The 12664-nt window shown below is 33.8% G+C and overlaps 1 protein-coding gene across 1 annotated transcript in view; it reads right to left on the bottom strand.

Moving 5' to 3' along the window:
* Positions 1-12664, bottom strand: part of LOC144438687 (glutaredoxin domain-containing cysteine-rich protein CG12206-like) — a 30583-nt gene that overhangs the window by 17132 nt on the left and 787 nt on the right. The window contains exon 2 of the mRNA XM_078127831.1: positions 9473-9706. Within this exon, the coding sequence (XP_077983957.1) occupies positions 9473-9706 (234 nt within the window). The remainder of the gene's footprint in view (positions 1-9472; positions 9707-12664) is intronic.

Below are 12664 nucleotides of genomic sequence, written 5' to 3'. Positions count from 1 at the left end.
TCAAAAACAAATAACAATACAAGAAGATAAAGCGACCCGCTAGTCTATTCCTTCATTAGAGTTTAACCAGATTGATATAATTAATATTTGATAAAAATATCCAGTTCATGGCAGGTTTATGACTTTACTAGGTGACTGATTATACTTCGCCTCATAAACTGATCAAATATTAAATTACAAGCATGAAGCAAATTACCATGACAACAATAAATGTGTGATGATGATGATGATGATGATGATGGCAACAACATAGTAGTACTAGTTAATTTAATAGTGATAAAAACATGATATGTTGTACCTTTCAAATAAAAAGAGGCTGGATTACATTTATTTCTTGTGAGTTATTTGACATTTATGCAAATTAAGAAATAGGAAATGTAACCAATGCAAAATGGAAAATATAGTATTTGCCTTTGTAAATTGACACTATTATTAATGGCTTTCGACCTAAATATAGATAGCTACTTGTATCATGTGTATGAATGAATCAATTTAAATGTCCAAGTCAACAATATGCTACCTATATCCAGTTTCTTCTTGTATTTGTTTGTTGACACTAAATGTATTCAAAGGGGGGGGGGGGGGATATATGTATATGTGCCACCCTTTGGTCTAAAATGGGTATTGTCTTTTTTAGAGCTAATGAGTCTAAAATGGGGTCCACTTTTCACAATTGTTTTATTTTGTTTGGTCTAAAATGGGATCCTGGAAGGAACCACATAATAAATTCTCAACTAGTTCGAAATTTCGCTCTGAATTTTGCCCAGCTAATTCACTGGTTGACATTTTCATATAAGCGATTATGTATTTTGGTCTAAGATGGGGTTTTATAAAAACTTGAATGGTCTAAAATGGGGAATTGGTTTTTGGTCAAAATGGGTCTAAAATGGGGTCTGGGTAATTGACAGCATTGGACGCACACCCCTATCAGACCTGCCCCCATACGCCCCCCCCCCCCCCCCCCCCCCCCCCCCCCCCCCCGGATTCAAACTTCTCCATTTCTCATACCATTGTCCCTGAATAGTGACACTGAGCTGACTATCATGCAATGTCCCGTTCTTTTCCTACAAGTGCCAATGACCGATAAATTTTCAAGTAATTAGCAGTCACAGTCAGTTGTTGTCAGGCCGGAGGACATTAACATCTCTATTCATCTCATACCAGTATAACAATTTACTTGTAAATGGCCATGACTATATAGCTACAGTTGAATGATGAATCTTCAAGGTAGACTGAATTTACCTTGAAGTTGTACTACATGTACATTACACAAAGGAGGCATTCATAGAATCCCTGAACATATGGGGTATTTGGAGAGAACCAAGTTAATCCAGAGAATAGTGTAAATTGTTCAAATGTACTAGTTTCTGATATACAATGTACTTTAAAATCATTATGGGAGAGGCTCAAAAAATGCAAATAATGATTTTATCTGATAACAGTCATTAACCAAATACAAGTTAAAATACTAATGATAGTCGTTGTCTCTTTTAACTACTGTTTTCAAATGCTAAACTTTAATGTTTGATAAGTGTATACAGATAAACCTGATATGAAAGGTATTACCTTAATGACCTCAACATGGTTGAAATATGTTCAGATCAAAATATTATATTCATGGATTACAACAAACACATTTATAGGCAATGTACCGCTCAATATACTCAGCGCTTTCCTATCAATATGCTGAATGCTTTCTTAATTTGGATTGACTGTTTTGAAATTTAGTAATACATGTATTACACTCAGTTTTCATATTTTTGTGAATTATTTCAAAATCAATATAACATATACAGAAGGCTACCCTAGCTGAGTGTAAATATTGGTTATCTATGTCAACTTCATATTTATAAAAAGACCATAATATAATATTTAATATTTTCCTGTCTAGTAAAGTACATACTACTAGCAATGCATTACATGTAAGTCAAAGGTTTTCTCCAAATCAAATCAATTCTAGACTAAATTTAAATCTGAAAATTTTCACCTCCAACTAGGAACGCTGACAGTTCATCAAATTTTGACTAAGAAGCTGATATTATTCAAAGCATTAGGCACTGTATCAATCTCTGACAGTTGGCAGACAATTTCTTCATTAAATCAGTTACAAACGCTCTTCTATTTTTTTCTTCTGATTTCCTACTAATATTTAATGTTAGTCTTCTACATACTTACAATTTGTTTTCAGATACAGTATTGGGATTCAAATGCTATTACGTTTAAAATAAACATGTGTTCATACCATCCAACTAGTCTGAAAGGTTCAGCTGTTGTTGGGCCTGCATTATATAATCATACTCACTATGAGTGCATATGTATAAGCAGAGGGGACGCCTGGATCTTTCAGGCTAACTGTTCAACATGTCATTTTTATGTCATTTGAAATTATCATATTTATTGCAAATTCCATACTTCTAATATTAGATTTACATGACATATGTCAAATCTATATTAATTCTGCTAAAATTAGCAACAATATCTCTCTTAAAAAGTTAATATACAGGAAATAATATCAATTTTAACAGATTTCTCCTTCATTGTTGCTAGATTATAAAACCTTTTGCAAGATGACAGCTATCTGCCCCTTTGTACCATTAAGTTGACAACATTTTCAGAAAAGATATTATATTGCACTGAAAATATGGCAGGGCAGTTAATGAAGGCAATGCAGAAAATCCAGCCACTAGTAGCACAGTGGGTAGAATACAATCCAACTGTGTGTATGTAAGGTAGTAGCTCTTTCATTGTAATTTGTAGGCCATAAACAGTAGGTTCACATCTTGAGTGTACTAAGGCTACCAGGAAGTAAATCCATGACACAAAATCAATACCAGACTATGTGTCTGTGTTTACTTTGTGTCCTGAAAAGGACAACTTTATGATGATCTGTTTGAAGGCTATAGTTGTCCTGACATCTAGCTATACTTCATTTAACGATTTAAGGTCATTCAAATTTTACCTAAATTTGCTTTCTTATATTTGAGATGATTATACTCCTACCAGTCCCCCAATATCCCTCTGTGTCTCCAGTCCCTTACTACTGTGCCCCTATCCTTTCTTTCTGATATTATCTTTTCTATCTGTAAAGGTGTTTTGTCATACATTGCTAGAACTGCCACACCTAAGTTTTCACAATTTTTTCCAGCTCTGTTCAACTGTATTATCTGGCTCTTGTTTATTTTGCTATTTTGAAGTGAAGTCTTTGTGTACCTGATTGTTACAGCTCTGAGTACTATCAATTGTATCACGGTTTCCATACCTTATGTGCAGGTACAATTACAGTAAAATAGCATAATTTACATTGTCAGGAGAGCTGACCCAGTTCACAGTGTTTCAATATTGGAATTTAGGAAGAGCTTAAATATACAGGCCAGCTAGTACACTGTGAGAGACATGATGTTACATCTAAACACAGTGCTTGTCACGACAAAACACTGAATCTCCCAAACTCCTGGTAAATTTATACCCACCTAAACATACCTGGAGTGGTTCATGTTAGTAACTATGAAAGTTCAAGCATGCATGGAATGTGTTGATCCGTACTAAATTTGACACTAACAGCACTTTATACTTTGCTCTGATCATTTTGATTGTAATCCTTAAATGACACTCACGACTTGCATGCAATCAGTTTTCTGTAACTACCAAGACATTTTAACACAATGAACTCTGGCCTGAGTGATACTAGCCAAGAGACTTGGCAATCTGGTTTGACAATGTCTTATGTTGTGCAATAATTCACATTTTATAGTTATTTATACGTTTAAGGCTGAAACATTTAAAGTTTTTTTCATCATGATTTATAAATAAAGTTTGTCCAAGCTTGGTATCCACACTCTCCTGGAAGTTACAAGCTTTAATACATGTCTTGAAACTGAAATGTCGTGAAATGGACACAGTTCCAGGCTAGCCTTGCCCCAGTTTAGTCAGCTTTCACCATAGGAATAAACCTTTTGGGAATAGCTGACGAGAGGGACAACATATGATATATCAATTGACCTGCTAATAATTCATGTACTTGTATAGTAACCATCCCTACAGTCAGGACCTAGTGAAGAATGTTACAAGTCAGACATGTGGACATTGATTTAATACTAAGATTAGAAAGATGCACCATGTCCCAATGTGTGTCCATTTACCATTTAAATTACTAGTAACAGGTACTGTACATGGTCTCTATGAACTTCTACATAATTCTTACTACCGAAAATAAAATATTTCCACCAAGGCACGTCATAATTTCTTGGTCAAAACAGTGACTTCTGCTCCATTACTTTAGGCTTGTGTGAAAAGAATTAAATAGTCAACGTTCTTGTTCTATTTTGACCCTCTAGTAAGAAGTAAAATGTTTATTACAGGCACTGAGAATTATGAAAGGAAAGAAAAGATGACAGAATAATGTTTTCAGTTATTGTTTTTTGCTTGTTTATTTGCTATGATATGATCTTGTCATTTATGTGGAATAAATAAAAATTCCAGTTCATAACAGCATCCAGTATCCACAATGGGTCAATGACAACTTTACATGTACCATTACATAGCATGGTACTCTCCTTTTATCACTATCAGCTTGTTTTCAACAATCAGTCAACTTTTTCATCCAAAATAACAAATAAACATTCCAAATATAAGAGGCACTATGAGATAACAGGAGGACTAATTCCTATGACACTACAGTTTCAACACGTAACTCACACATTTAGAATTTCCTGAACCCATTTATTCCATCACTGTGACATCGCTATCATCTAATTGAAATTCTGAATGCCTCCATGTCGTCATCTATAGATGATTTAGACAGCTCCTTAATTTACCAATTACTTCATTTCCTATTAATTTATATCATGTCTTGGAAAGAATCTCATTTCCTTGGAAACTGAAGTCAAGGCAAACATGTGATCAACCTCAACTGACTTCTATATGTCAAGTAACCATGGTGATGTAGAGGATGCGTAATGTACATGATCATATTGATCTGTTGTTCATATCATTTTACAAACATGCTATTTTTTGCCTACTGATAATTTTCATTTTTGACATAATATGGGAACAAAGTACATGTTACTAGTCTTACCATTAGTCTCCATCATACAACATTTGCTATAATTATATACGGCAGTGTTTACTAAATATCAATCTAAATTCATAATGGACACAGAAAACTAAGATTCTGAAATCCCACACTGCTCCAGATAAACACATGACACCATGCTATCAAAATGCTCATTCTAATTTAATTAAATTGTCATTTCATTACACAAATATTATTTAGATATATCAAAATTAGAGTCCATATAGTAAAACCATATATTGCATCAAATCAATATTTTTATTTCGAAATTCATTTATGATAACTTTCATGAATTTCAAAGTAATATTTTCCGCTACTCAAAAGTGACGACAGTGACTTGGCAAATAACTGGAATTCTAATTAATAATTAATATACATACAAATGAATAATGTCAATCAACTTTCTACGTATCTATTTATATTTTAATTGTGAATACATACTGGACACACATGTACCTGCAAAAACAGGAACTCGTATTAAATCTATATATAATTGATCACACAGGTGGTGTAAATTACTGATAAACTTGTACACTCAGCATATTGGAAATGTCATTCCAGCTGTGTATACTGGTAAATACATATACTTAGTTTATTCATTAAAGTGAACCTCTACCCAGATAGAAATGGACTGTGTTATGAATTATGAATGTGAAATAAAGGTTTTGGAAATTATAATGTCAAAATAGTGAAACTAACCTAAATGAATATACTATCAATAATTTTGTGAGCTTAAATAAATAGACTGTTTACTGGAATACACATCTAACCGGGTAAAAATGGCAAGTTTTTATGTATCATAACATGTAAAATAAAACAAGCATGCTTTTGAAATGATAATGCCAAATGAACAAACGGCTGCACAGGACCAGCTAGCTTTATACAAATGGTGTTTAGAGAAATACATTTTAACGTGGGTAGAAATGGACTGTTTTTATCTATTTAATATGATGTGAAATAAAACGAGAGTTTGGGGAAAATGTCAAACGATCAAACAAAACTAAATGTGTATACTATTAGGATTTTGAAAAGAACTATTTTCAGGCGAGACAATACAAATTGAGTGATTAGGTCTTTGTCATTCATGGTTCTTCTAACTTCGTGTACTAATACAACCATGTAAGAATAACAGAATGACTGCCATCTGAAATTGACAAAATTTTGCACTAGTACTTCCATGGGAAAGTTACATCTTAAGAATGAAGATTACAACTGACTTTTCCTTTCCATCTTCTGGCCTACTCTAATTTCTAGTAATTGCTAGGGAAAGTTTCCCAAAAAGTCAATAGATTGACAATCTGAAAATGTGAAATGGCTTAGACTAGTATTTCATTACATAGAAGAAATCATTAAAAAAATAGAATACTCGTCTCCTTTTCAAGACTTTTAGTCATGGAAATGTCAATAGTTTCAATCATGAATCCAGTATAGTGTCTTTATTTGGTTCTTTTCATTTTGTAACAATAATGTGCCATATTTGGATGACTTGTTACCATATTTGGAGAACTCAAGTGCCATATTTGTGATGGATCAGAATCTCTGAGTGATTAACTCATTTGCATGGATTTGCATAAAATTTACATATTGTGTTTCTACTGATGCAAAAATTCTTGAAAAATTAATATTGGATAACCAAAATGTTATAAACTTGATTATGAAAAGTGACCATCACCCAAAGCGATGAACATATACTGTTATAATTCTATCATTCAAATTACATTTAGGCAAGTTTCATCATAACTTTCCTTTCTTAAGAATCTATATCTTATTAATGATCTTGACTATGTATCAAGCGTGTAATTCAGTTATTTTCTGTATATTCCTTATCATAGCTTGGGACCATTTCAAGATACATGTTGTGATGTACATCTACTTAAATTAAGGTTTTTTCATCTATTGTTTACGGCTCAACTGACAGGCAAAACTGTCAGACAGCCAAGTCTCTGAGCTATCATTTCAGGTGAGAATAGCCACACACACATCATGTCCCTAGGTTAACCTTTTCATTGAACCATACTAACCTACACGTCAAATCTAGACTGTTTTTGTTTCCTGTAGACGTAGGTACCCAACCATGTACAAATATACGTCAATTCATTGTAGCGTCACGAAAAGTAATGTGACAAGTATTGATGACTAAACCTTCAGACAATTTATATTAAACTGCCCCCTCCTTAAATCGGTATTATTACATTTTTATCCCCATCCACCCACCCATCGAAGCTGACATGGTGGATGTATCATCTACATATTAGTGGTATAATATCATTCAAGGCCTCCATGACCAGAATTGCTACATGCAACTATTACATTATCCTCTAAAATTAACAAGGTGTTGTTTTTTTCATGCACGATGTAACCGTGAGAAAACACAACCTTCATCAAAATGTCAATGACATCAGAAACAACATATGGCAACTCAACAAACAAAAACAACAAAAACAACAACAACAACAACAACAACAACAACAACAACAACAACAACAACAACAACAACAACAACCCATTACTGGTTTGAGGTAGAATAAATTCCACATGGATGACTGATAATGTAGATTATATGGATCAGTCCATTGCTCTTTTGAGTTACCTGGTAATGTATTTTGTTGTGACATAATCAAACAGGGCTTGTCTACAATGGATAGCTCTTACAAAATAAAATTACATCATTTTTTGACAGCCTCTATATTTTCAGGGTGCATTCAGTAATCCAAATATAGTTCAATTCAATTTTAAGTGTTCAAAGAAATATGCAATTGGATTTCTTTGACAGGCATCAAATATTGAAATTTTAGTGATGCTATTTCATGATTGTCATAATGTCACTTTAAAATGAACACACATAATTCACACGTTATTTTCTAGATTATAATTTCATATGACCATTTTTCTAAGGTTGGAGGAAGCCTTGTCCTGTATGTCTATCATGTTTCAAGATAAATTTGACATAACTAATTTTTTCTACAAGAATCTAGGCCACAAAACTAGCACTAAATATATGGATTGTTCCCTGTTCCCTAACCTAGAATCCATATGGATTGGGAATCCACACTACCTGCACACTCCCTGAAGGACTATAATACCTTACTGGCTGTATAAGACATGCCAAAAAAAACCCCAATATCTATTTTACACCACTTTGCTGGCTGTATAAAATAGAGGCACCTTGGAAACTGTACATCAACTTAAGATGTATTTCACACCCCATCACCTACTGTATGGCTATACAAAACAGAGGAGGACACCGAGTCCTGTCCTGAATATTTATCCTGTATACTATTTCACATCCCCTAACTAGTTGTACAAAACAGGATGAGGAACTCTGAATCCCATTCTGAATATTATGTATTTCACAGCTATTCACTCACTGCACAAAGCAGAGGAGCCTGGGAAATCAAGTATGTATTTCACACCTCATCTTTCATCACTCTTTGTATGGCTATAGAAAACAGAGAAGACACTCTTGAGTTTCACCCCTGAGTACATAATTCACACCTCCTAACTAATACAAAACAGGAACTCTTGGTACCACCCTGAGTATGTATTTCACATCTCTTTACTAATTGGACAAAGCAGAAGAGAGAGAGCTTACTCACGAGACTGAGTACCTATTTCTTACAGAAACTACGTTGTGCTACATGAGAGATATTGTGGAAAATACCCCTTTAATACAGATTTACTATTTTGGTTTTTAACTTTGAAATCTCCCTTCCATCATTTCAGATCAATTCCAGACACAGACTTCTGTTTTTTACTTCTTACTTCTCCTTTGTTGTATAGAAGATTGATGGGAAATGTCTGGTTCCTTACAAATACAAACCTCTCTGTCATTCCTTACACACTTCCCTGTCATTCCTTACACACTTCCCTGCACGTTAGTGTAGTTACATCAAAGTGTAGTGGTTCAAGTGAATTTTCCAATGCACACAATACAATAACCTGGCTACTTGTAATAGCCCAATATTTTTTTTCCAAACAACTTAGGTGGAATTACAACCTGTATATGCCTGACTCAAAACTCCAATATCAGATTTGGTGATAGTATTTTGTATAAAATTTTAACCCAAAACTGAATGCAAATTCAAATGACTTAAAAAAAACGAAACAAGCCTTTAACTATTACTACGATTAATAAAAAAATCTTTTTCCTTTTCTTGTTATATTTAGATTTGCAAGTGCCTTGTTTTATAATATTCAGTTTCAGCTGGGAACCATATCATGACACATTAGATTATTTCATTTTATCTCCTTTTCAAAGATCACATGGATACAAACCTAGTTCAGGTGCTTGGTCTGTCTGACCAACCTTTTTAGATGAAATGGACAAGTCCTCTCTTATCTACAGTGGGAGGAGAGAGATCTCATGATGAGGATCAGAGGGATATGTTATTCAATACTCACCCCTATGACTTCTCCATCAATTACAACTTGTGGCACTGATAATACTTGATCCCCTAATCTCTCTTGCAAGTCTTTTTGATTGTGTTTGTTTAGATAAATGTCTCTCTCTTCATATTTCACTCTGTGGTTCTGAAACATTTTCTTGACAAACTGGCATTTTTCATATGTCACTCTGATGATACTCATACTGGTTGTGTAAATGATAATTTTGCCAATTTCTTCTTTTCTGGCATTCTGTGTAAAAAATACAACATGGTATTAATTAATGTAATAATAATGATGGCCAATAAATAATAGACTTCTTGCTTACCATGTATGTATGTGCATGTTTAGTATGCACATGTGTATGTGTGTATGTACATATGTACCAAGTATCTACATATATGTAACCTCCGATCAGACCGCTATAGAGATGCAACAAAGTTTATGATACATTTCTCCTATATACTCTACACAAATATTTTTATCAAAAGTTGTTGACCCGTTTGTTTCTTTATTTTCTATATATTAGTGGTGTTAATCGTGAAACCATAGGGCCTGCGAGCATTTAACTGATTGATCGATCGATAGATTGATTTATAGATTGATTTATTATTTGGTTGAATGATTGATCCATTGAATGATAAATTTTTGTGGTGCAAAATAATTTATTTTGTGTGTGATATTGATCAATTGACTCATTTTTTTCTCTTTCTTTTTTGTGATATAAAACATTTTTCTTCTTTCCCTGGCTACTTTGCTTCAGTTGTATATAATTCTCTGTTTCTTGACTAAATAAAGACATCTTGTCCATTCTTCTCCTCTTATCTAAATTAAAACCCCACCCTACACTATACACCAGACAAACAACAAATACAGAGTGACCCCTAGATCCAGACACTTTCTTATCAGCACGCCAATGTGGCATCAAATCCGCTTTAAAAGAAATCTTGAGATTGAATGGAGAATAACACTAGACTCTGTGATCAAATGCCATAAACAGAACAAGGGTATAATCTATTGAAAAAATTACATTTAGAATTTCAAGCATAAGAATGAAATTCGCTGCAGGGAAGTTGTTTAAAAAACTTTTTTATGAGGAAAGTAATTACCCAATGGCAATGAGGAACTCTACTTCTGCTTCTGTTTTCTTTGTTGTAACAGACATTCAATATATATCCACTTGACATAATATCATATTTCTCAATGTAAGAATTCTTAAATACTGATTGGCTTTTCCTACTAGCTTGTATGAGACCAAATTTATTACTTTCTGTGCCTGGACAGAGAAGTGATTCATGTACTAGGAGTCTATGGTGAGAATTTTTATATGGTATGATGTGTTTGGAAGCACACTTCAAGATATTGGGTGGAGGGGGTTAAGGGTCAACATCAGCCTGGGCTACAAATGACTCATTCCTTATCATCAATCTCCTTCAAGGTAACAGCATTCAAAGTTTACATTGTAGGTGTGTTCAAATATACCAAGTGATTGATAAATGATAAAATACAGTGTGTGTGTTTTCTTTCTTTTCAAGTACATGTCAACTTCGCATCAACTTCCAACTGCATAACAAAAATATTTCTGCTATCATAAATGTCACACAAATAATACCAGTTGGAAATTCCTACGAAATTTTTGAACCCGTATAAGCTATGGTAGTCCACATCAATTTCTACCTCACTGACAACTCACACTATATTCAGGACACCACATACTTATTTGATGGAACCTGGTTTTCAAATGTTTACTCTAAAGATTACTCAAATTTATCTATCAGCACAGTAATACTGTCCCTTCACATAAAAAGAATGTCATATTTATGGTAATATTACCTGTTGACAAAAGCATAAAATGGTTTTAAATCTAACATATTTCTACTTCCACAGCAACATACAGAAACCCCTCCCCCTTTCCCTCCACCCATCCAATCAATAGAATCTGATTTGTTAACTTAAACCATGTTATTTATTTACCTTCAAATCATTCAAATTAACAATATTTATCTTGACAATGATTTCAGAAGTTGAGAACTATCAATGCCAAGACTAATATATTTATTCTAACAGTTGTGCTACATGTTAATCATAAATCAACAACTAAACATATCATTCTTTATCTAAAGCACACATTTTCTTTCTTTCATCTTGGCTATGAGGTGTTACTGCACTGGGTGGAGTTGCTATTCTCTGACTAAGGTGCCAGATTCCGGAACTCTGAGACGGACACATATTCACAATATTCTGGGTGGAGGTCTGCTTTCACACAAAGGAACTTTACATCCCTACATTATGTCTCATGTATTGTTAGTCATCATACACAATGCACAGTAAATAAATCAATTGTGTGGACATGGTTTTATATTGATTTGTTATTGTCTAAAATAAAATGAAGATAATTTTTACATTACTAAATTTCTACACAGGTACTCTACATGTACTTCTTGTGAATGCACTGTTAGAACATGCACCATAGACTGTTTAGACATGATAGAGTAACAATGTTTGTTCAATCAGTGATACTTTTTCTTAATCTTAGCGTTGACTAGCAGTTTATACTAGTTATAGTTCTACCTTATTACCAATGTTGTTTGTTGTGTACTGATACTCTGTGACTTTTCCAAGTTTTCAATGCAAAGACTTTTAATTCGTATGGCTGGTAAAAGTAATGTAGAATTTTTGGATTTTAAATATAATGTGTCGTTAGAAAAATTTATTTCGGCAAGACATGGTAACTCAGAACACGCAGACGAACGAACGTCTTGCGTTACCAACCTCATGAAATATTCATGAGGACAACGAAACCATAACACAACAGGTGCAGACTTGAACCACTCACTCTGCTCTCACCTCGCGGCGATCGTTGAGACAACAATGTCAACACAAGACTTGTATCCATACATTCACCGTATCTCTCCCGTTTTTAGCATTTACGTGTTGCACTCAAGATACGGTCATCGCCTAAAGACGCTCAAAGAACAATTGATTAACCGAGCACTAAATGTACAACCACCGAACTGAAAACACAGCTCTTGAAAAAATATACAAACCGCTACGTTTTATGAGTGTACGCCGGACAGAGGGTTTATTCTGAGTTCAACGTCACGATACGAAAACCAAGTGTGTGTACACACACACACACACACACACCGTATGGAAATTACAAAAATATGCACCTAAGTTAGAATACATCCGAGTCCAAGATAGATAACA

Source organism: Glandiceps talaboti, chromosome 8 (assembly GCF_964340395.1).
Source record: "Glandiceps talaboti chromosome 8, keGlaTala1.1, whole genome shotgun sequence".
Taxonomy (NCBI): Eukaryota; Metazoa; Hemichordata; class Enteropneusta; family Spengelidae; genus Glandiceps; species Glandiceps talaboti.
This window is presented reverse-complemented; position numbering and strand designations above follow the sequence as displayed.